The sequence below is a fragment of the Mesoplodon densirostris genome, chromosome 16, assembly GCF_025265405.1.
Source record: "Mesoplodon densirostris isolate mMesDen1 chromosome 16, mMesDen1 primary haplotype, whole genome shotgun sequence".
NCBI classification, from domain to species: Eukaryota; Metazoa; Chordata; class Mammalia; order Artiodactyla; family Ziphiidae; genus Mesoplodon; species Mesoplodon densirostris.
Window position 1 is genome coordinate 48,038,243 of NC_082676.1, and position 25,990 is coordinate 48,064,232.

The 25,990-nt window shown below is 42.6% G+C and overlaps 1 protein-coding gene and 1 pseudogene across 7 annotated transcripts in view; one reads left to right on the forward strand and one right to left on the reverse strand.

Moving 5' to 3' along the window:
• Positions 1-828: 828 nt before the first annotated feature.
• Positions 829-6,078, reverse strand: LOC132476957 (thyroid receptor-interacting protein 11-like; annotated as a pseudogene).
• Positions 6,079-7,229: 1,151 nt separating this feature from the next.
• Positions 7,230-25,990, forward strand: part of ARHGAP17 (Rho GTPase activating protein 17) — an 89,852-nt gene continuing 71,091 nt past the window's right edge. For 6 of the 7 annotated variants that reach the window (XR_009534616.1, XR_009534617.1, XM_060119938.1 and 3 more), the window contains exon 1: positions 7,230-7,400. Coding sequence is in view for 4 of the 7 variants with exons in the window: in XM_060119938.1 (XP_059975921.1) it covers positions 7,348-7,400 (53 nt within the window). In the remaining 3 variants the exon portion in view is untranslated. Of the gene's footprint in view, positions 7,401-8,212; positions 8,234-25,990 lie in introns of those variants that run through there. The other variant, XM_060119942.1, reaches the window with a different exon arrangement.

The window sequence follows — 25,990 nt, forward strand, 5'->3', positions numbered from 1 at the left end:
ATCGCTGGTCGGGGAACTAAGATCCCACATGCCGCGGGGCAACTAATCCTGCACACTCTAGAGCCTGTGCGCCACAACTAGAGAGAAGCCTCACGTGCCGCAATGAAAGATCCCCCTGCATGCTGCAACTAAGAACCGATGCAGTCAAAAAAAAAAAAAAAAAAAAAAAAGAATAAGATGGAATTCATTTGCATTTGGAAAGATCTCTAAGGTGTAGTGATTTTTTTTTTTAAAGTCAGAGAATAATATGCTCCGATATACACAAATCTGCATATATTTCTAAAAGGCCTGAGAGAATACAGATTACCAATGGAGTGGTTTCCCAGGCAATGAAAAGAGGAGTGGGACTTAGCCAGGAAAAGTGAACTTTTATTCATTTTTTTTTTTATTATTCAAACAGAAAGTCACAAAAATTATAATCATCCTCATAATGAACTTTCATTCTTAAAAATGTTATGCATCTTGTACTTTTGGGCTGTTCACCTTTTTTCTTATATGAAGAGTATGCACTTGTGTATTCTATAATTTTGAACATTAACACAAGTTAGTGTTTTAATTCCCCAAGATCTGCCTAAGTACCTGCTCCCTGTAAAACATGAAAGCATTACAAAAACCATTTGAAGCATCCCTTGATCAGCCTTCAACCCCACTCATGCCCTTTCTCACAAGAAGTAACCACTGTCTGAAGGTGGGTGAATATCTCTGAAGTCCTTAAAACACCCTTTTTTTTAAAGTATTCGTATTTTTATCAAGCAAAGTCAAAATACATGGCTTTTTCAGTGACTTGGTTTCTTAAAAATGCCATGTTGTCTGTGGCTGAAGAATCATCTATGGCTTTGAAAGGTCTTTCAGCACAACTCCAGCCCTCTTGCCAGGTGAGAGCAGCAAAGGCATATATGTGGGCAAAACATCAGTAACAGCATTTAAAAGAAGATGCCCAGATCCATCCGTTTCAGGTCTGGGTGGGTTAATCAGAGAGACAGCTGCAGAACGTTGATTCACATCTGGTTTTTTGGGTGTGGATCCCGAGGTAGTTTTAAGACTTGATGGTACATTTTTAGCTAGTTTTTTTCTTTCCCGGTGAATCCAGAGGTTTTGGATCATGAGCAGAGGGTTTTAGTGGTGGAAGTGTGAGATGAGATTCTGTTTCTAGAAATTTAACAAAGAGTTCTGAAAAAGAATTCTTTGGCCTCGATTGCTGATTTGGACTCAGAGGTGTGTTGGGGACACTTTTTGATCCAAGCCAGCCAGTCATCCATCTGGTACCACCGCCTTGCTCTTCATTAAAAACCAGATCTATTTCTTTCTTTCTAATACCCAGAATGTTGCCCGTTATCTGTAGCACTTCATGACGTTGTTGTTTTGGTGTTTGAAAATACCCCAAGAAGAGGTTCCTCATGAGGCTCTTGTCAACTTTTCCTTCTGTGTTACTTAGTAAGTTCATCAATTTCTTCTGCACATCATCCAGCACTTCCTGTTGGACCTCATTTTGTTTTTTCAAATCTTTAATTTGTTCTTCCTTCAGAGTCGAGGCAGCATTCACTTTCTCCTGGTGTCCTTGTGCCGATATTAGTTTTTCTTCTAGATTATCTGCAACTATTTCCATCCATTCTGCGAGTTCCATCCTCATGTTAGCTTAGCGCTTGTGCATACTACTTTTCTTGTTCTTGGGAAACAGAAAGCTGTAGCCAAATGTCATCTCTCTGCTTTGTGACAACATTCAGTTGTTCCTTCAACGACTCTACCTGCAAACTGGCTTGCTGATTTGCATTTTCCCTCGCATTGGAAGATAGAAGGAGCTTTTCCTCCAATGCGGTGACTTTCATTCTTAGTTTAGCTGCTCTGTCTTCTGCAGCCAAAGCTTCGTGGTTATGAGACACTGATTCTACTGCGTGCTTACGCGATCTCTCCGGCTCCTGCTTTAAGTGTAGTTCTTTGTCGTGTAAATGTTGAACCTCATTCCGGAGGGCACAGTTTTCTACTTGTTTCTGTTTCAGTGCCAACATGGTCTCATTTCTGGCCTGTTGAAACATAATAGTCTTTTCTTGCATTGATGTAACTGCATTTAAAAGCTGACTTAATTCCCCTGTCTTGCCGAGTTCTGTTTCTTTCAAAAGATGCTCAAAAGCAAGCGCCTTCTCCTTCATTGAACATATTCCAATTCTTTCTCTCTCCGCATCATAGAAAACCACATCTTTGTCTCTTGATTTTGTTTCCTCTTCCCTAGATGTTTCTACTAATTTTTCATTTTCCTCTTTCAGTTTAAACATATCCAGCTCAAAGTTGACGACTCCCTCCTTCAGGTTGATTACTCCCTGCCTCAAAAGTTCATTTTCACTCACTACATGAGTGAAACTTTCACTTAAAGAAAGTAATTCATCACTTTTTGCTTTGATTAAAAGCTCTTTTTCCTTAAGTAAGTTTTGCAAGTCATCTTGTTTCTCCCGTAGCTGCTTCATTTCTGAATCCATTTGTTCACGTCGTTTTCTTTCTAGTTCTGAACTGTCTGCAATGGAATCAGACAATCTCTGATTATCTTCCTGGAGTGTTCTAATGGTTGCATCTTTTTCCTCCATTAATTTTCTTAACTCTTCTATCTCTTCTTTGAGCAATTTAGAAGATTCACTCAATCCATCAGGTTTCATTGCCTTCAGAGAGGCTGCTGACTCGGATGTAAGTGATTCATTGGAGGACTGTAGTAAAATAAGGTCAAACATCCCTAACAGAATATCTTTGGTATTGCAAAGCTGCTCTAGGCTAAACTGAATTTGCGCTACTTGCTTCTCCAAGTTTTTGAGTTTGATTTCATTCCCATCATAAGTTTGATCAGGTCAGTATAGTTCATCTGTAGTTTAGAATTATTATCATTGTCAACTAACACCCGTGCCTGAAGTTGTTGAAGCTCTTTCTGAAGATGGGGTGACCCACGCTGCATATTTTGTACAGTGGCCATCATGTGCTCTTTCTACTCTTCCATTATCTTAACTTGCTGTTTTAATTTATCACGTTCCTGTAGAAGCTCCTCAAACTGATCCATATTAACACCTCTCACTTCATCACCATTGCTGGATGTTTGCAGTATTGCCAGTAAAGTCTGACACTTCTGAGTTAAAGCATCAATTTCAATATCTTTTTCTCAAATGATGTAGGATAAATTCTGCATCGTTTCTCTAAACATATCCTGACCACTGTTTTCAAATCTGGTGGAGAGTTTTGTATTTGCATCTTTGAGTTTCATGAGGTCTGCTTCTTTGGCAGCAATTATATCCATCATTCTCAAGTTTTCTCTTTTAAGATTGCTGTTTTCCCTAGTCTTCTCATCTAAAACAGCTAATATTTGTTCTCTTTCCAAAGCATAGGCTCGCAATTGCTGTTGACTCTGTCCATTATCTTGGTCACTAGAGGAAGCTGAAGATACTTTCATGTGGAGACACAGATCTTTTTGCTGGATAAACTGAGTTAGTTTACCAATCTCACCTTTGGACGGCTGATCAATCTGTTCCATTAAAAGGGTATTCTTTTCAATTAGAAGTTTAATCTCCAATTTTTGTTCTTTTATTCCTTGTACTGATCTTTCAGTTTCAGCTTTAGATAAGTCATGCTTTTCATTTCCATTTTCTATATTAAGACTCTGAACTTCTGTTACTTGAAAAGTATCAGAATGTTCTGTTGGCGTGTGCTGGAATTTTTCCAGCGGCTGGGTTTTGATTTGTTCTATTGCATTTTGCAAATTCTCCTTTTCCACCCCTTTGGCCAAAAAGAGCTGATTGTGTTTAATATTCATTTGCCCGTGTTGGTATTTCAGATTTTTCTGTTTCTGCTCTTGTGAAGATTGAAGTAGTTGCATTTTACTCTGGTTTTGTTCTTCAATTATCTTTTGATGAGGTTTAATCTCAAGATTATCTTCAACTGTTCTCTGTTGAGTTACCTCAGATTCTAGTTCTGTAACAGTGTCTAGAGTTTTAGGGTCAATCATAGGTGCGGTTTGACTGTGTTCTTCCCTCAGTCATTCCAATTCTTCTTTCAGGTGACTGTTTTCTTCTTTCATGGATGCAAGACTTGTATCTTTTTCCTCTATGGTTTGTTGTAAAATTTCCATTTTTCTTAAGGCTTGAGTATATTGATCTAACTCCTCCTGAAGCTGTGAACTTCCTTGAAGTTTTTCAATAAAAATTTCTTTCTCTCTTATGAGTTGTTTCAATTGCTTCTGCTCTTCTAAACTAGATGACAAAAGTTCCTTAGTTTCTTTGTGCTCAGCAATCATCTGCTCAATATTCTTTTTGAGTTCTGATATTTCACAGTCTTTCTCTTGACCGAGTTTAATTAAACACTCATGCTCCAGCTGTAAGGCACAGCTGTCTGGGTTATCTGTATTTGACAGTTCTTTAACAGCTTGCTCATACTTCTTTTCTTCCAACGGTCTCTGTTCATCCTGACAAAATTCTGCTTCTAACTGTCCTTTTTCCATTTTTAAATGAATTAACTTTTCTTTTTGCCCATCTAACTCTTTAGGAATGTTCATTTTATCATCTTCAAGTTAACGAACTCTTTTTTTCCTCATATTCTAGATCTTGTTTTACTTTCCTGATGATGCTCTCCCCTTCATTTTGTTGTTCTGTTTGCTGGTCTTTCATCAAAACCACGTGCATTGTAGTTTTTTGTTTTTGCCTGTGCAACTCTCCTAACTCAGGAATCAGTAATTTCTTTTAAGTAGTACTCTCATTGACTTTTCCTTCTTTGATTTCCCAGTCACATCTTAAATGATGTACCTCTGAATCCAAATTCATGTCTCCTGTAGCTGCTCTTTTAATGAGTTCCTATTCATTGCTCAATTTGACAAGTGATAATTGAAGTTCTTCCTTTTCTTTATTTAATAATGAATTTTCTTTTTCTAAAACTTGGACTCATTTTTAAAGTTTCAGGTTCTCTTCCATGAGATTTTTATCTTGCTTTAAGCTACTCAATTGTATTATTTCATTTTCAGCATCAGACAGTGGCTGTTTCTATCTGGACACTTCTTCCAGTGATGTGCTCTGTGGAAGAACTTTTTCTTTTTCTGTCACAGCATCACTCTACCTCCTAATAGAAGGCTGCAACTCACCTTCTTCAGTTCTTTCATTCATTTCATTTATCTGGTCTTGTTCTCTAATTAAAGCATCCCTTTCCTTTTCTACAGAAGATAATTTTTTAAAAGATATTTTACTCTAATCTCAAGTCCTTTGATTTTTTTGGTGGACTCTATTTTTTCAGCTGCTAGGACTTCAATAGCTTTTTGCATATCATGAATCATTCCCTCATTCCCTTTAATTGTTTTTGATGCCTGCGACTTATTTCTGCCAGTTTCTGTTGATGAACTTCCTGCAACACTGCTATTTCAAGTTGATGGTCATCAATTTCCTTATTTAGATTCTGTTCAAATTCCTTGATGGTATTTTGCAGTTTGTAGATTTCATTTACATCAAAACTATAGATCTAAATGAAATGCTGTAGAAGTTTGAGCAACATGTCTCCAATGGCTGACATCAGCCTCAGGTCTTAAGACTTCTTTTGACAATCTATTTATTTCTTGCTGTGACCAAATTAGGTCAGCAAAGTCCATATCATCATTCTGGAAAACTAAAGCATGCTGATAGATATCATAACCCAGTGAAGAGGGTACACGAGTTGAGGGCACAAGGCCAGCCTCAAGATTTACTATCTGGGTGACTGACTGCACCTTTAGCAACTGATCCTTTAGCGCTATCTGCCTTGCTTTAAGAAGTTTGATTTCTACGTCTTTCTGGTGTAATTGATGACTGTAACTTGCAGCTTGCTGCTTTAGTTGAAGCTCTGAGGCTTCATACTTCTCGTCCACATCACTACAAAGATTCTAAGTCTCTCAGCCTCTGATTTTAAGACTGACTGAGAGTCTTCAACCTCCTCTGTTGTAGAGTCAGGTACTTCTACATTTTCAGCTCCCTTCCTCAGCACAGCTTTTGTGAAACTAGAAATGTGGCCTGTGAAAGATGCCACAGTACCACCCACTTGCCCCAGGGAATGGCCTAAGCAGGAGCCAAGGCCACCAAACCAGGAGGACATCAAAGCAGGTCATAGAACTGACCTGGTCCGCTCCGAAAAAAGTGTCCAGCACAGTCGGACAATGCCGCCAAGTGTCACTGCACTGCTGCCAGCGCGAGGTTAAGAATCAAAGCACAGTGAGAGGTTTCTAGGCAATGCGGGCTGCGAGGGCCCCTCAATGGCCACACCTGCCTGGCAACGCCCAGGCCTGGCCTGGGACATAACAAAGGGCCCATCTCCAGTGACCTGTCCCCTCTCGGGCCTCTGTTCATCCACGACTTCCTAGCGCTGGAGTTGGGCTCTTCTCCCCTCCTTCCGTGATTTTCCCAGTGCCCTGCACCACCTCGGCCCCCTGGACGCAGCCACCATCACAGCCGCTCTGAAGGTGCCATCTCTGAGCTCCTGTTCGTAGAAAACACACCTTGCCTCTAATATTTTTTTTTGATATGGAATGATATGCAAGGTAGATTTTAATCAATAAAAGAAAAGCAGTACTAGAGTAATACTTTTCGAATAGGAGTAAAATATATTTAATTGCCTTTGACTTTTTTACTAAGTGGCATCACACTGTCCTGCAGCTTGTGAGTTTCACGCAACCATTTTTTTTTCTTAAAAAAATCGAGGTAAAATGTACATAGTGACACGCATCCCTCTTAAGAGGACAGATAGGTGCATTTTGTCAAATGTCTACACCTGTGCATAAGTACGGCCCTGGTAAAGACTTTGAACAGTTCCATCGTCCCAAAGCTCCTTTTCGGGTCCACCTCGGCCCTCCTCCCTCAGCGAGCCCTGCCCGGGTGTCTAGTTCCGAAGATAAGTTTTGGCGGTTCTTGGACGGAGTGTCGCACCGTCTACACTCTTTGTGTCTGCTTTGTCCACCGTGTGTTTGAGATCTAGTCTGGGAAGTGAATTAAATATCACTCGAGCGGGCGATCGCTGAGCGAAAGCACGCCGAGGTCCGAGTGGACCTCAGGGCCCTGGGCGGCCGCGCGTCGCGAGGCCCGGGGACCGCCTGCGGGCTGGGAGTCGGGCGGCCCCCGGGCCGGGGTCGGAGGCCTGGCTGCGCGCCGCACGGGGCCTGGCACTCCTCGCCCGACCAGACCCCGCGGGCCCGGCGGGCGGCGTCGCTGGAAGTGACGCGACGAGGGCGGGGCCGCGGGCCTGGGGAGCCGCTGCCGCCGCCGCCGCCGCCGCCGCCGCCTCCGCCTCGGCCGCGAAGCGATGTAAGAGCCGCCAGGCCGTCCCCCGTCCCGCCCGGCCTGAGCCCCGCGGGCCACCGCCGCCGTCGCCATGAAGAAGCAGTTCAACCGCATGAAGCAGCTGGCCAACCAGACCGTGGGCAGGCGAGTGCGCCGCGCCGGGCCGCCCGGGGGTTGCGCGGGCCGGGGGCCGGGGGTCACGGCCGGGGGCCGGCCCGCTCCTCCGCGGGCCCGGCCGCTCCGGGCCCGGCCGCCGCCCCGCCCGAGGCCGGCGGGGCCCGGGGCCGGGGGCGGCGTCACGCCGCGGCCTGGCGCCCGGCTCTGGGCCGCCGCCTGGCCCCCAGAGACCGGCGGGGCGGGCCGCGCCTCCCTGCTCCCACCCCTCGGGGTCCCCACTGGCCCGCGAAGCATCGCCCTCCGGGGACTGGACCTGTCCCGGGTCTTTCCCACCAGGAGATCGAGCCGGCCCGGGCCGCCGCCTGCGGCTGAAACTCCGATCAGTGGTGTGTCCGAGGCTGCGGGGCTTGGGGGCGGCATTCTCAGCCTTTCCGGATCGCCCCGCTGCCGCAAAGCCTAGCTTACAAGTGCATGGTGGCAGTAAAGAAGTAAAGGGTCATTAAAGCCCAGCGGATCTGCCTACTGAGTTTCAGAACGCCCTTTGAGGGAATTTAGAGGTGGTGCCGTCTCCAGACCAGGGGCGAATATGAACGGGATGCCTTGACATTTAAAAAGTTGGAATTGGGAGAAAAGGATTCTGGAAACGCCTAGTGCCAATTTAAAAGGAAATGACTGTTTTTTTTTTTTTTTTTTTTAATTCTTTCTCACTTTGGGTTTGGAAGCAAATCCTGCACCATGTTTCTTTGGGATTCCTCGACTGCTTGACAAGCATTGATTCTGTAATGACAGAATAGACCAGAGTTTGTAGATGACCAGGCTGTTGGAACAGGACTGGTTTGTGGTTTTGAGAGCTTCTGGAGGTGATTGTCATGTGCTGTGTTATCTGGGGCAAATATTTCAAGGTCTTCCAGGGCAAGTTAGCTGTATGGTACGGATTTTGCTGTTTATTCTGGGAAGAGATATGAAAGTGGGAATTTTTCACAGCTTTTGCTGCTTCTTTCAGCAGTTGAGTCAAACGGGGAGTTTGGTTTGGCCGGAGCACGTGGGACACTTCTTTTTTTGTGTGTGTATGAAAATACTTTTACTTCCTCCTGAGTTTTCTAAATTTGCTCTTTACTGTTTCGTTTCCCTCAACTTTCTGCTTAGTTTTGTTGTTTAATTTTTTTGGTACCCCACCCTGTTGGCTTGGTGTGCATTTATCCTATTTCCAGAGTTAATTCCTGTCTAGGCTAAAGCCTAGGTGTGCCTCCTTTTCTGTTATTTGTGGGGAAATGATAGAAATAATGCTGAGAGAGAGGAAGGTAGACAAGAGTATTAGTGACGGCTAATGTTTCAACCAAGAATCTGTAAATGAATTACAAGATAATTTCTGTGAATTTTCTGCCCCTCTTAGCGTTCTCAGTAACATGAATTGTGGAATCAGTACTTAGTGAGTGTCAAGATGCATTTGTCAGATAGTCATTTTGGCCTGTTTGTACATTGTATCAGGCAAGTGATTTTTTTTTTTTTTTTAAACAAATTTCTGAGGCTTTAAAAGCTACAGAGCAGTTCAGGGAAGCTGTTCAGGGTGTCTCTGGCCCCTGCTTCCTCTGTAGCAGCTACTCTCTTTACACTTTTAAGTTCTAGCCATACTTGCGTACTTTCAGTTTCCAGAGGAGGCTGTGCTTTCTTATGTTTTAGCCTCTACCTGGAACTCTGGGAAACCTCTTTCATCACACCTGCCCTAGGCCACTTCCTGCTCATTCTTCAGGTCTCCTCATAAAGGTCTCTGCCTCTAAAAGGCCTTCCCTGATGCTCCTGCATAAACTGGATGTCCCTCCTTGGTGCTTTCATAATTCCATGTAGCACCTGTTTTTGCATAATGTAATTGCCTCTTTACTTGCCAGCGTTCTCCATTAGACTAAACACTTGAAGAGTTTTTGCCCATTCTTTTTTGATTCCCAGGGTCTGCTGTGGTTCCTATAACATGGTACATACTCAGTAAATATTGTTAAACGAATGTAAATCCAGTTCTCAGTAGATTGCCCTGGTGGTGTGGGCCCAAGTATGGGAAAACGAGAATTGCATGGAGTAAGTGGTGTGACTCATCCTGGGACTATAATTCTGGCCCTGACCTTTGACTCTGTTTGAAAATCTTTATTGCTTGATGCAGTGGAAGCTGCAGCTATTACAGAGCTATTAAGGGTATGGCAATTATGCACCTAAAGTCAAAACTGTTTTTACTGGGGAACCTGTTGCTTTACTGCTATTGATTTCCTAGATATATTTGTTGTTGTTTTTTTCCACTTAAGTAATTGTAAAGGACTAGGGAGGGAAAATGGAGGTAGGAGAGAGCCTAGAATTGTTATTGGGCAGAAGCAGATGGTTGGTGGGCACCAGAATCAGGCTTCTGGTTGTATTTGGGTCAAAACAAAGCCTAGAAAGCACACATGCACTAATGAATGAAGTTATTTGTGTGAATGGCTTGCCCATGGTGTGTATGTACTATCAGTTTGTAGAGTTCTAGGTGGTGTCTTGTGATGAAGTATTCTCTTCGCAAAATTAGGAACTTGTGAGTAACCCCACAGTGAGGTTTCATGGGATGGGCATGTGGGAGAATTAGTAATGGATGGAAGGAGTGAGTTCTCATGATGCAATTTGTTTACAAGGGGTAGATGAGTCTGTTTCAGAAGACGGTTTGTGTCCCATAGGGTCAAGGCTTAGGAGGTGTTCTCCTGATATGGGTGTCCCAAAGGAGAGAAGGAGGATGGTTCCTTTCGTCCTCCTGACTTTTGTTGATTCATCCATTCAATAGACACTTGTCGGCCCAAACTGTGTGCCCGTGTGTGAGGTATTAAAGGGTCAAAAGTGAATACGACACAGTTTCTGCCCTGAAGGAGCTCAGTAGATTTGTGGAAGAGATAGGCAAGCAAAGAAATAATTATCTACCCTGAGCTAAGTGCTTATAGAAGGATGGCTAGTGCCAGTTCTTATTGGATGGAGAGAGGCAACCAAAAAAGAGGAGAAAGTTTGAGCGAAGGCTTTGTTTCCATCTTCGAGCACTTCTTTCAAATTTCTCTTGTATTGATGAGGTCTCTTTTGATTGTAAGAAAACCCAAATCAAACTGCTATAAGCGAAGATGGGAGTTTATAGGCTTACATGTGACCAGAAGAATCCAAAAGGAGTATGGCTGCAGGTTGGTCTGGATGCAGGGCTTCCACTCTTTAGACAAGCTGTGTCCACAAGGAGAACCCCCAGCCCCACCCCCTTCTTCCATTGCCCTCAGTTCTGGACCCAGAGGGACAGAATATTTTTCTTCCAGTCACCGTTGCCAAAGGCCCAAGATTGACTCTGAGTGCTTCTGACTGGGTCCCATGCTTTTCCCTGGAAATGGGTATGGAGTAAACCCTGTCTGAACAACAGGGACTGAGAGTGGGGGAGCGCTGGCTCCCCAAGGGAAACCGGGGTGCTGGTCAGGAAATAAGAAACATCATGTCGTGTCTTTTGTAGTCCTGCTAAGAAAGATATTTTGTTGTTTGAAAATCCTTGATGCAGATAATCCAGTGGATGCAGGTGGTGATTTTGGGGAGGTGATGCCCTGCATGGAGGAAGGTGTACACAGGATGAGGAGCTTGAGGGAAGTTTGGTTATGAGGTCGAAGTGTCCAGGAGAAAAGGAAGCTGAAGGACTAACCAGGAGAGTTATTACCTAGGTGAGGCTCTGGGAGGGAGTGTCTCATTGGGTGTGGGTTTCTGCCTGGGTTGAAGTACTACTCCCTGGAGGTTCAAATGCTTTCCCAGATAGTTCGCTTTAGATAAGCCAAGGTTACAGACTCAAATGCCTAGAGGGGCCAGACTAGTAAAATAAATGAGTGACTGAGGCCAGGTAAGGGTTGGGGGCATGCCCCCCACCATGAGCTCACCAAAGGGGCATGTGGGAATATGGGCCCAGAGTGACTCAACCGTTGTAGCTTTCCAGAAAAGCCTGAAATCTGGATTTTAATGAAGGTTAGATGGCAGTTAATGCAAAGGAAACAATCACCATGATACTATGTGGGGCTAAACAAAATATATCGGTGGCCAGATTTGGTGTGTGGGTCACCAGGTGGCAGTTGCTTGTCTAGAAGGACCTGGAGTTTCAGAATCCCTATTATTATTTTTCTTTTTCCCCCTGTACCTTACCCTGATATTACTGCATTCCTAGTTCTTTGGATTTGTTGAAGAGCTCATTCTTTCCTTTGCAGAAACCTTTAAAAGATTTGATAGTACTAATCATCAACTTTTTTCTAGTTGGTTTAGTTTGCCAAATGCTGTACCAGACCACCTGGCTTGGTTCTCACCTACTGGCAATGATCATTTCTATTCTAGAAAGAGGGAAAATGACTTGCCATGTTCACACAGCTGCTAAGTGGCCGAGGCACGACTTGGGTCCAGGGCTTCTGACTCTGGATCCCATGTGCTTCCGACTACAGAATCTGGGCTGCCTTTTCACCAGGGAAGGATTAATGTTTATTAAAAGTTTTTCGTGCTTATTAAGCCGCTGGGCTCAGTGCTTTGCATAAATTATCTCACCACATTCTTGCAGCAGCTCTAAGAGGCCATGTTATTTGTTCCTGATTTAATGATGAGGAAGCCAGAACTCAGAGAGGTCATCAGGCTAATAAATGACAGAGCTGTGGACTCAAACCCAGGTTTCTGATTCCAAAGCAGCTATAAATCTTCACGTGGGCAACTCTTATGTGAAAAACCTGTTGTTTGAGTCGTGAGTGCTGCCTTCGTAAAATCCTGAAGGCTGAGAGCTGGATGTTGCTCTAGTCCAGTGGCTCTTACCAAGGTATGGTTTTGCCCCCCCAGGGGACATTTGGCAATGTCCGGAGACATTTTTTGATTGTTGTGACTTGATTGGGGGAGGGGTAGATAGAGGCCAGGGAGGCTTCTGAATATGCTGCAGTGCACCTGACAGCCTCACAATCCAGACTGATCTGGTCCCAAATGCCAAGACTGCTGAGGTTGAGAAACCCTGATCTAGTCCTTCCAGGGTCTGGACGTCTGACTTATCAAAACCAAAGCTCCACACTGCTTGCTTGCAGGCCAGAGATGTGTTCTCTTTGGCCTATTCAGTATTTATTTATTTATTTACAATCATTGGCTCATATTTAAAAATGAGAAGTTTTCACATGAAAACCTGGATTTCCAGCTGCTTCTAAAATCTTGGAAGACCTGGCAGTGCCTGGCATCCCTCCCGAGCACAGAAATCAGGAGCTCAGCAGCAGCTGTCCCATATGGGTGGGGCATGAGCCGTCCAGTCCCTACCTGGCTCGTTTTATTCTGTTGCGGTCTTTGCCGACCCTCCCTGAAGGGCACAGGTATCTAATGACCTTCTACTCCAGGCGGGCAGCACTGATTCTCAAGGTGAGTCAAATACCCCTTACCCCGCACACCCCAGAGCAGTCCTCTGGTGCCTCATTGAATCCGTCTTGTCTCTCTTCCGTGGGGCGGTCCTTCCTATGTTTGACAGTGCAGACCGTATCCTTCCTTCTGCCAGCATCATAGTCTACGTCCCTTGCCTACTTTGCTGCCTCATTTTACTCACACTGATTCCCTCTGGACAGTAATTCTGAGAAAGGGGAGGTAGCTGTGCTCTGCTTCAGCCCGAGTGGATTCCATCCAGTCTCTGCATAGAGTGGGGGTGGAAAGGAGTCTGGTGTCTTCGCAGCTTCTTCTGAATCTGATCTTCTGTGGCCTTGTTATGTACTTTACATTTTGTGAAATCCTAGAATAGCAAACAGGGTATTTATAGGTGAGTGAAAACCCATTGTTCACTGAAAAAAAAACCCACAATCCTAAAAGGATGAGGTTATAAGCATCATTTTCACATATCATATAGAGTATGTGAACACAGCATGTTATTCTAATATGGAGTTACCTTGGTGCCAGTGATTCCCAGTGTGTGCACGGCAGGACCCCGTCCCCCGCCCTGGGAATCAGCACTGGGGTATAGGGTCCTAGAGTCAGCATGTGCTCTACGCTTTCTTATCAGACTGCGATGGTTTTGCATATATCATTCTATTTCTGTTTCTCAAATGGAGGTAGATGCCATTGTAATTAATCCAGTATAAATCCATTTAAAAATATTATTACACTCCTATCTGCTTTGTGTATGTGTGTTTTCTTAAACGTAGATAGTAAAAGTATAACAGGCCCATGGTCCTTTATCCAGAACCCCTGGGGTCAGATGAGTTTCAGAACTCAGAATTTTTCAGATTTTAAAGAAAAGTAGGTACTTCCCTGGTGACACAGTGGTTAAGAATCCACCTGCCAATGCAGGGGACACGGGTTCGAGCCCTGGTCCGGGAAGATCCCACATGCTGCGGAGCAACTAAGCCCGTGCGCCACGACTCCTGAGCCTGAGCTCTAGAGCCCACGAGCCACAACTACTGAAGCCTGCGAGCCACAACTACTGAAGCCCGCGCGCCTAGAGCCCGTGCTCCACAACAAGAGAAGCCACCACAATGAGAAGCCCATACACTTCAACGAAGAGCAGCCCCCGCTCACCGCAACTAGAGAAAGCATGCGCCCAGCAATGCAGCCATAAATAAACTAAAATAAAATAAATAATTAAAAAGAAGAGACAAGTAATAATGCACATATGCTGTTATGTAGTATTTCCAGTAGGGTCTGAGGCAGCAGCCTGTAATCATCATACATGTTACTATTTCCATAGCAAAATATATGAGTGTATTTCACACTAAATGGAACCTTTAAAGATTAAAAATAGGTTCATGTTAGCTTAGGTCAAGTTATGTTGCCAAATGAGCTACAAAAAATCTTTTGTTTTTTTAGATTTCAAAGTGATGGATAAGGGATTATGGACCTGTAATGTTCCTGGTGAGAGAGTCTGAACTTTTGCTTTACATATGTCTCCCATATTGCAAAAAGTTGGAAACCACAATTATAATTTGTAAGCAGGGGTCGCAAATTCAAGTGCCAGGGCAATTAAAAGTAATAAGTGAAGTAGGAGATAGGTTTAAGGCAATAGGGGATGATGAGGACTGCAGTGAATTAGTGAGTACATGTTCATTTAAAGGGGAGAGTTGCTCTCAGCTCCAGCTAGTTGTTGCCATGGTGAAATGTGTGTAATATAGTCACCTCTCCTTATTTCTAATGGTATTCCAGCATGCTGATTTCTTGATGTTTAATGTTGGCAACTAAAAAAAAAAAAAAACCAAAAAAAGCACTGCGTAGGCCAAAGAAAATGTATCTTCAAGCTTTATCTGGTCTTGGGCTGCCTACTTTGATCTCTAGTTTAGAGACTAATTCTTACGGTATGAAAGTTGGACAGTGGTGTTTTGGTAATGAACTTCTTCACTTCTTCTTAAGTTGGAGACCAAATATTTGTTCTGTCGTCATTCATCATACTTAATGAACATGTTATATATGTTTTGAGTGTAAAATTCATAATAAAAATGAAACATTCAAAAGTTGATAGACATTTTATTTTAGAATTGCCTTACTTTACAGCCAGTGGGAAGTTTTCTTTTTCATCTATGAATTTGAAACTTTAAACTTATTAATCTTGGGAAAGGGGATGAAAGTCCCAAGTTAAAATAGGAGCCTCTTTTTAAGTTAAGGGAGTTAATGGAGATTAGGCCATAATGTCTCTACCGTTCCAGGGCTGTAGCGACCCAAAGACAATGCCCATCTGCCCTTGTACTGGGACAAGGAAGTGTCCTTCATGTCCTCTCTTCTGAGGCCATTCCCCCTGGGTGATCTCAGCCCCATAACTGCCACCACCTGGCTGATGACTCAGTTTTATTCCTCTGGCCCTGGCATCTCTTCATCTGTAGATTGAACATCTCCACTTAAATGTCCTGCTAACACTGAACTCACGAACTTCATCCTGAAATTGGCCTCCTTTCCCTGGATCCCATAGTCTATGTGTTGGCAAACTTTGGCCTGCAGGCCAAATCCTGTCTACCTCCTGCTTTGTAAAAAAGGTTTATTGGAATGTAGCCATGGGCTGATGCAGCAGAGCTAAGTAGTTTTAACAGTGACTGTATGGGTCGCAGAGCCTATGCTATTTACTGTCTGTTCCTTTTACAGAAGAGTTCCCTGACACTTGCTCTAGTGCATGGAATGCCACCACACCTACTCAGTCACCTGTCAGTCCCCCCATCTCTCTTGCACGTTCTTTATTATCCAGGCTCTCACCACGATCTGGCAGTTCTGCCTCCTGAGTGTCTTTTGACTTGGTCTCTGCCTCTCGATGGCCATTCTTCCAGTTACTTTAGTTCAAACTTTCATTTTTTTTCCCTTGGACTCACAGTTGTCTTTCAACTGGCTTTGCTGTCTTAAGCTGGTCGTTATCCCTTCTGAAGGACATCTAGGCCTCCCCTTTCTTTTGACATGGCCAGTCACCATTTTAATGATCATAGCTGTTCCCCTCTAAATTATTTTTTTCTGATGAATTCTCTGGAGTTTAGAATCACTACATTTGTAGGAAATTAATATTTACATAGCGTATTGCCAAATTGCCTTCTAACAAGATAGCGCTATCATTTCACTTGCAGCACAGCAAGTAATGTTGCATGGCAACACATGTCACTGTGTGTGACATGATGAATGCCATGTCTCACCGTCACCCTAGTAGCACTAGACATTGTCTTTTTAAAATTTGCTACTTACTTAATTTTTTCCACTAAGGTTGAAATGACCATTGTCCCTATATTCATATTTCCTTATATGTTCAAGTTTTCTGTATGTCATTTGTTTATTTAATTGCCATGGAATTAATGTTCAGTTGTCAATTTCATCGTTCAGTTACCAGTTCAGCTCAACTGATGTCTGTTGAGAACCTGTCAAATGCTAGGGTCTGGGGTTAAAAACATAACCGGTTCCTAGGAACTTGAGTGGGAAGATGGACATACAAACAGATAATTTGAATATAGCCAAAGGTACCTATTCTAACATTTCAGGTGTTAATAATGAAATGTTAATGCCATATCTTGATTTATTCATATATTTTAATATAAACAAGTTGATATTCTTATTCTCAGATATATTACTTAATGAAAGCAATGATGGAATCTTGAGAGAGCATGTCTATGACTAGGTGCCGATTTGATATAACTTTCAGAAGATAAAGCAGATTCTGTTGAAAATCTAACCCTGTGATTTATATAAGAAACTGCTTTTGAATAGGTAGAGCCTATTTGTAGCAAATGATGTGAAAACAATATTCAGTTCACCTCAGCCCTCCAGGTTGTAAGACTTGTTTCCTATGTCCTAATATTTCACATTAATTACGGCTTATTGATTAATTGCTTAGGCCACTTCCTTTTAATTAGTTCTAAGATGTTTCTCTTCCTCTCCTTTCCCTCGGTTCTTTTTTAGGTGTCTTATCAGAGATACCTTTTGGTCTAGCAGTCAATTTGATCTCCCCTTTAATGTTTCATTAGTATTTCTTCTATGGTTTCTCGGTGTTCTTCCACGTGGGTTAGCCAAGTTTATGCCTCCTAAAGAGTTTAAATGATAAATTGTAGACTAAGTAAACAGGTGCTCAAATGAATACAAATATTTAAATATATAAATGTTCAGAACTGACAGAAATTCTTGTATGCAGCTACCAGCTACCTGTCACCTATCAGCGTGAACATTTACACATCTACCAGCTTGGATTTCACGTGGTCATTGGATACTTTCAGATGCATGGGCTGGAGTGGCCACTTAAACCCATGCCCAGCTGTACCTTGGGGAGATACACCAGAGTATTTCTACTTCACTAGCTACAGTGAGTGCTAGGATAGATGGAGCATGGACTCAGGCATGGGGGCTCTGAGATATGCTTTGGGCTCAGTGAAGGCACCTCTGACATGTGACACTTTAGCAATCTCGATAACAAGCAGGAAGGGATGACAGGTGATTAAGAATTCCAAGAGGGAAGAAAAATTCTTAGGGGAAACCTAAAACTCTGAAAATTTATCCTTTAACTTAATATTTTTTGTCTATAAATTGGAAAAAGACAACTATATCTGACTCTTAACAGTGGAAAAACTCTATCCAGCTCTTATTTTCAAATTAGATATTGAAAGGTTATTAGGTAGTGAAAAGTTGTGTGTAGATCCACATGTTCTCAAGTCCGGAGTGACTGTGGTATTTAAATTCACAAACCCTGGATGCATTTCCATCCAGTTGGAGGAGCAAGTTGGTTCCTCAACGCTTTAAGAAGCCTTAAAACCAGTATATTCAATTTTCTTTGCCTCGTGTAGCAAAGATGGCCATCTTCCCCCAAATAGACAATTTTGCTGTACATTGAAAGTCTATTGAGTCATCATATTTAACAGTGTAACTTTTAGTTTCTTTAATTTTCATTATACTTGTTCATCCCCTCTTATAACCTTTTCAGTAATCTCACTGCTTTTGCATTTTTGGACATGCTAGGATTAATAATAATCCCCAAACAATCCCAAGGTGGCAAGACTAAAATACATGATCACCCATGACCATGAACACCAACTTTTTGGAGTCGGGCAGTATTGGTTGGCTTTTGTTCTCCTCTGTGGAAGACCAACATTAGAAAGGCTTCTGTTCCAGTTTTGGGGGATCATGGTTTGAGGACCACTGCAGTGGAACTGGGGAGCCCTTACATGCAGAATGTCGAAAAAATTAAGTGGGTGCTTTAGGAAGACAACTCTGGCAGCAGGTGGAGTTAGGATTGCAGAAGAAGGAAAAGAGAAGGTGAAAGGAGACTAGCTAGGAAACTATGGCCACAGGCTGAGAGAGGTGATGGCAGCCAGAACTAAGACAAGGGCATTGGAGGTTGACTTGAAAACATACTTAACACCATGATGTTTGTGGTGAAGAAAAAAGGTATATGATTAGGTGTTATTTACAGAAATAGGTAACACCATGATTCTTCACTTTTCCATTGTTTTATAATGCTTCTCTTTTTTTAAACATGTAATTCATATATCTGCTTTTTTAGCTGGGCTTTCTATTCCATTGATTTATGACTTTAGTGTGTGTGTATGTATGTGCACACCAGTACCACACTGTTTTACTAACTGTTGATCTGTAATGTGTTTTCAGTCTGGTAGAGCTGGTTCCCTTCAGCTCTTCTTTTTCAGGTATTCTTTCCTGTTTCTGTCAAAAAATGAATTTTGGTGTCACTTCTTTTCCAGTTCCTAGAAATATTCGTTTAGGATTTCGATTAATTTGGAGCTCACTTATCCAGGTAATATTTATTGGGTGCCTGCTATGGGCTAGGTCCTGAGGATACAGAAATAACTAAAACCCAGGAACTATGGTCTAGTAAACCTGTGAACTAGACCCTGGGAAGAATTGGTATCTTTACAGTGTGAGTGTGGCACATCTCTTTATAGACACAAAGCTTTTATGTGTTTCCTAAATATTTTGCTGCTTTTGTTCTTGTTGAGGATAGTGCCTAATTAGTGTAATTGGTAAACATGGGCGATATTGATGTTTGTATATACTTGTTTACTTTACAACTTCTTTAGCTACAATTGATAATTTTGTTACTTCTTTGACTTTTCTGTGTATACAATATCATCTGTGTTATGTTTCTATTCTTTTGCTATTATTTATTTCAATGATTTCTTTTTCTTTCCTTATTTAATTGGTTAGACTCTCCAAAATAATGTTTAGCCTTATAATTGTTTATAGCAATATTGTATAAAGGGCATGTGATTGCACCCCTATTGGGCATTCCAGAAACATGATAAGGAATGCTTAAAACCTGCTAAAATGCAGATGTTTTCATCTGAATCGTACCCAGTGGAAATCAGCCAGCATTTGCCCTCTCTTTTTTGAGCCGCATACCTTTTAGTATGTCTGATGAGCCTTTATTCTGTGTCTTAGTCATAAGATTGGCAGGTGATCTTAAAGGCAGAATGCTGACTCTTAGTGGTCCAACTGTATGGAGGAAAAATTTGCCATACATTTAGGCTGAGGAAGGACTTGGAAGAAAAAGTTGAGAAATGGTGAGAGGAGTTTAAATGGAGCCTATGTGACTTGTCAAGTGGTCAGCAGGTCACAGGGCGATGGACTTAATTGTAGTCTCTGAATATGAGAGCAGTCTTTAGGAATAGAAACCTTGCTACCCGTAGATTTTGATGGAGATTCTAACAGTCCTCTCCCCAGAAAAAAATCTCCGCAAACACTTGTATATAACTTCATGGACTTCACAGACATCCTTAAGCCCATGGATTAAAGAAAACCTATCTATATGGTCTGCGGCTCAAGAAGCCTACTGGTTATCGGAGAGATGCTGGGCTGCAGTTCCTGGGCTGTGAACTGGTCTTAATGTACAGATGGGTCCCTCACATGTCTGTCTGTGTGTGTTGTTCTGCTAGTCTCCAAAATATGCACTCAAGGTCTCTCTGAGAGCCTTCCCCACAAAAAAACAGAAATCTGGCTCTCTTAATGATGAGATGTGGTGAGCACATCAAATTACTTTCCCTTAATATAAATCAGCTTGTTGGGCAGTTTGTTAATTTAGTTATGTTTTCAAAACTTTTAGATGAGGGCTTAAGGAAACTAACATTGCTTTAGGGCAGTTGGGGTATAGTAAGAGGTATGCTGGACTCCAGTCTGAGGAGCTGAGATCCCGTCTATGCTGTTCACTAGCTCTCTTTCTCTGACCTTTGCTGAATCAGCCTCCCTGCTGTGTTGTCCGCCCAAGAACCAGCCCTGGTATGTTTAGGAAGTTGGCAGGTGATAAGGACAGTAAGGAAACAGTATGAGACAATAGGTTAGTATTAGGAAAAATAGTCAGGTGAGATTTCACCTCACCACTATATGCCAAGATAAATTACAAACAGGTTAAGAGTTTCATGTAAAAAAGCCCTAAAATAAATACAAGGAAATATGGAAATTACTTCATGTTCTGGCTTACAAATGCAGAGAATGAACAATAAAAGATAACCTATAGATTTAACCACATAATAACTAAAATTCTGTCTGTCATAGATCGTAATTAAAATTATGACAAATGATTAACTGGAAAAAATTGAGAGCAGCCACAACAGAGGGTTAATATCCTTAATGTATAAAGCTTTCTTATCAATCACTTTAAAGAACTCTTCTGTCGTAAGCAAATACCATGAACAGAAAGTCACAGGTGAAATACAGATGACCAGTAAATATGTGACTCTTTTTAAACTTACAAGGAATCAAAGAAGCACAAAGCTTCGAGACTCCATTTTTTATTTACCAAATTGGCAAAGTTGAAACTAATGCTGTGTTGCTGCCTTGGTAGAGATGAGGAAGCCTGTGTCATGCATTGCTGGTGGAAAGGCAAAGTGGCTTTCTTTTCCAGAAAGAAATTTGCCATTGGGTTTTAAGACCCACTTCAGTGTCGGGGAGGAGGGATAAACTGGGAGTCTGGGATTGACATATACACGGTACTATATTTAAAATAGATAAGCAGCAAGGACCTACTGTATAGCACAGGGAACTCTGCTCAATATTCTGTAATAACCAAATGGGGAAAGAATTTGAAAAAGAATAGATATACGTATATATATATAACTGAATCACTGCTGTACACCTGAAACTGACACAACATTGTAAGTCAACTATAGTCCAATATAAAATAAAGATTAAAAAAAAAAGGAACCACTTCAAAAGTCTTAGCCCTAATTCTCTGTCCACCACCTGACTGCAGTCTCTTACTCTCAGATTTCTCTCCCATCCAGTTCCTCCTGCCCTGGATAAAGTCCCCTTCCTCCTCCACCTAAGTCCATAAAGCCTCTCTATGACATCACTTTCAGAACTCTGTCCAGCTGGCCTTTTCTTTTCACCTATTCTGCAGAATATGAGCCTGACTCCTTTATCTTCTTGGCATCTTCACTCTGATACCTGGGATGCAGGGTGTGACCTAGAAAGATCATCCAATTATGCAAGTTAGGGCTGCCAAAAGTTTATGGCCTCCAAGCTCAGCTGGGCTTTTAATCCTGCATTCCAACCCTTGGCTGAGTTCCCCATCCCATTTTCCAAAGTGCCTTCGCCAGACTTTTACTTTTCTCAAACCTACTCCGCCCTGCTCCAGACACACCCACTCTCCTCAGATGACATGCCTCCTGATTTCCAGAGGAAACTGGATGCTGCCCCCAGTTCTCGGTCCCTGATGCTCCAGCACATCATCTTCGTGCTCATCCTTGCTTCCCCTCTGTCTCCTTCAGGGCGGCTTTCCTTCCCACTGGTCTTCCTCTGTCTGCTCTGCATTTCCAGCCTCACTCTCTCCACTGGCTCTTTCTTCTCAGCTGCTAACTGTGCTCAGGTTTTTCTGAGGAAGCTTTGCCTCTGCCTCTCCCACCTCCCCGCTGCCTCTTGGCTTCCAGTAACCGTTCTCCTCACACTTCCCTGTCCTCTCTGCCACTGTTTGCATTTTTAACCAGTCACTCGACCTTACTCCACTGCCAGCTTCTTCTCTGCCCTCCCAGGGGACTCCTCTTCTGTTCCCTGCTTTGGCTCCTCTTCCATTGTGTTCACAAGTCTTCTGTCCTCAGCCTCCATCTTCTCTGCAGGATCTGCATTCCAGGTGAACTCCCCCAAATCCATGTTTGCTGCTCCTCTTTACAGGATGCTCTGAATTTCCCATCCAGACCCCTCTTCTGTGCTTCAGAACCATACATCAAAAAACACAGAGGACAGTTCCACCTGAACATTCAACAGATCCATTAAACTCAGCATTTCTGGAGCTGCCCCCATTGACCTGACCTTCAGATCCTCCCAAATCTCTTTTCTAGGTGAAGAGCCTTATTATCCAGCCAGTCACTCAAGATAGAAACCTGGCGATCATTCCTTCTCGCTTCCTATCCACACCATATCACCAGGTCCTGGTCACTGTACCTCTGTAAAAGCTCCCCATCCCCTCCTCTGCTTGCCCACAGCTTTCTCACTTGGTGGCCAGACCCCCATCTTTCCTCACTTGGATCTCATGTATTTGGGTCTCTTAATGTTCTCCTCACCCTCCAGTATGTCTTCCCCCTCAGGCGTGTTCCACGTGGTTGCCAGAAAGATCCTTCCAAAGAAAAATCATTGTAATAATGACAGCTTACATTTATCTGGATGCTTACTATATGCCGGGCACTGTTTCAAGTGCTAGTTATATACCGGCTCATTGAATACCCAGCACAATTAGTACTGTATTATTCCCTTTAACAGGTGAGAAAACAGAGGCACAGAGAGATTCAATAACTTGTCTGAGGTCTGAGGTCACAGAGCTAGTAAGTCTGTCTCCAGAGTCTATATATACTCTTAACTACCTATGACAAAACAACAACAGAAACCATTTGGGGGGCTTTCTAGGAATGAGCACCTTGCATATATTATCTCTTTCCATCCTTTCAAGTATCCAAGTTAGAAACTCAGTATCTCCATTTTTACAGATGAGGAAATAGAGGCCCAGAGATGTGAAGTAACCTCATAGTTACACAACTTTTAGATGGTGGAGAGGGCTTTTAAAAAAATAAATTTTATTTATTTATTTTTTAATTTAGTTTTATTTTTGGCTGCGTTGGGTCTTTGTTGCTGTGCGCGGGCTTTCTCTGGTTGCAGTGAGCGGGGGCTACTCTTCGCTGCGGTGCACGGGCTTCTCATTGCGGTGGCTTCTCTTGTTGTGGAGCACGGGCTCTAGGTGCACGGTCTTCAGTAGTTGTGGCACATGGGCTCAGTAGTTGTGGCTCACGGGCTCTAGAGCACAGGCTCAGTAGTTGTGACGCACGGGCTTAGTTGCTCCACGGCACGTGGGATCCTCCTGGACCAGGGCTCGAACGCGTGTCCCCTGCATTGGCAGGCGGATTCCCAACCATTGCGCCGCCAGGGAAGCCCAGGGTGGAGAGGGCTTTGAGCCCCAGCAAACTTGGTCCAGGCTTTCACCCTAAACCACCTCATCCACGCACAAGGGCCAGGCGGGGTGTACCTTCTGGACTCAAAATTTTATGTGCATTTTTCTGTTCTACTTTCAGAATTATAGGTGGCAGAGGAGATATGCATGTATGAGATGGTCTCACTAATAAGAGCATTTGTGGTGATAAGAAAAGACCAGCTTCCTGTTTGAAAGATACCAGATATGATGAAATGTCACACTTGCCCAGTAATGCCGTAGAAATTCCTATGCTCGTTTAAAATTCTCCATTCCGACTGCTTCCTCTCTGCCTTTTTATCCACTGATTTTGTAATTGGGAATTTTTATAAACTCTTAGGGACACAACTGTCATTATAATGTGTGACAGCACAATGGATTGAACGATCGTCTCCACTAGTAGGTTCCTGAAATTATCCATGGGAGGGAAATTCTCTGCTGAGGAGAGGAACTTAAGACATTATGGAAGACAGTTTAGTTTAAGACGATTGGCTGAACACGTTATTTATTTCTTCTCTCCCATTAAAATCCACTGAAATGTTAGAAGATTTTTTTTTTTTTTTTTGGAAATTAAAAAGGAAGGCACTGAGAGCCATTCAGAAAAAGCCCCAGGTGACTTATCGAGTAGTAAGTAGCTCTACAGGTGACTAAAGCAAGTGCAGTTTTATTTGTTCATTTGTTGTCCAAGGCAGGACAATAGTATGTAAGAAAAAAATCCTCAGAAAAGATATTGTATCCACTAAAAAAAAAAAAAGAAAAGAAAAAAAAAGACTACTAACAGAAAGATACAGATTTCTTGGAAGTTAAAAAATATACTACTGTCATCAATTCATAAAAAGCCTCAAGGGACTAAAGAAATAGTCTTTAGAAAAGAAGTAAAGCAAGTTTCTATGTTCTTTCATTTTCCAGGACACAGGACTCCCCCAAATTTACATCAACAGGAAGAGCACTAGTGAAACAAAAAAGAGTTATTTACTAGGTTATTACAGAATTGGATGAGCATCCTTCCTCTTCCTTCAAACTTCCATCCCATTAATATGAATAAATTATATTGATCTTCACACAGAAAGACTGCCACCTTTGTGCCTTTCTGACAACCATGAAGATTCTTTCCGTTAACCAAATGGTTCTTAACTGGGGACAGTTTTGCCCCCCGCCACCCCGACAGATGGCAGTATATCAAATGGTTACTTGGTTGTCACCACTGGGATAAGGGGAACACAATGCCACTGGCTTCTAGGCTGTAGGAGCCAGGGCCACTGTTAACTTTCCACAATGCCCAGGACAGCACCCCCAGCAAGAAGGAGTTATCCAGACCAAAATGTCAGTGGTGCCAAGGTTGAGAAATCATTAACTCTAAATTGCCTAGCACACTTGTAGCCAAAACTTTTACTTTATCTCCCAAGACCTCAGAAGACATAAGAAGTTAAAATCTGAAAGCTGAAAACTGGCAGTCTTCTTTATGTTAAACTATCCTAATACTTTACTAGAAAGTAGATGAAATCTCTAACATTTCCCTGTGCCTAATCTGCCTGCACGGTGAAACTAGGCTGTGACATTAAGTTTGACATTTAGCCTGGGGCAAAAATCTCCATAGTTAGAACCTCTCTGCCACTCTATCATTATCAGTCTGTCTGGTTCTCTTTCCCAGGGAGTTTGGGTGCAGCCTCACAGTGCCTCTCTGACTGTGGCTTCGGACAGCCATGACTAATCGGAGTTGGCATGGGAAGGAAGAGCTCAGAGCTTTCCCCACCCCAAACTGGATCAGCAGAGATGTTTTGTGCCTAAGTTCTCTCCATCTCCCCCTGTCCTCCCCACTGCAATACTGTAGTGAGGTCTTCAGAAGATGAAATCTTTCTAACCTTTGTATCTCTAAAAATGTCTATTTTGCCTTCATCTTTAAGGAATATTTTCATTTGATGTAGAATCATTGGTTAACTGTTTTTTCTCTTACCACTTTAAAGATGTTATTCCATCGTCATCTGGTTCTAGTGTTTCCTGTGACAAGTCAGCCGTCATTCTTATTGTTGCTTTCCTGTATGTGAAGTGCTGTGCTTTTTTTTTTTTAGATTTGAAAGCCTCTCACTCTTGTCCCTTCTCTCTCTCTCTCTCTCTCTCTCTCTCTCTCTCTCTCTCTCTCTTTCTTTTAACTTTTTATTGGGGTATAGTTGTTTTACAATGTTGCATTAGTTTCTGCTGTACAGTGAGCAAAGTGGAGTTCCCTGTGCTATACAGCAGGTTTTCATTAGTTATCTATTTTATACATATTATTTTATATATGTCAATCCCAATCTCCCAATTCATTCCACCACCACCCTTCTCCCTTGGTGTCCATACGTTTGTTCTCTACATCTCTGTCTCTATTTCTGCCTTGCAAACTGGTTCATCTGTACCATTTTCTAGATTCCACATATATGCGTTAATATACGATATTTGTTTTTCTCTTTCTGACTTCACTCTGTATGACAGTCTCTGGGTCCATCTGTGTCTCTACAAATGACCCACTTTCGTTCCTTTTTATGGCTGAGTAATATTCCATTGTATGTATGTACCATATCTTCTTTATCCGTTTGTCTGTCGATGGGCATTTAGGTTGCTTCCATGACCTGGCTATTGTAAATAGTGCTGCAATGAACATTGGCAACCTTGATCTTTTTAGGTGTGTTTTTCTTTGTGTTTATCCTGCTTAGAGTTCTCTGAGCTTGGATCAGTGGTTTGATATTGTTCAGTAAATTCGGAAACTTCTCAGCCA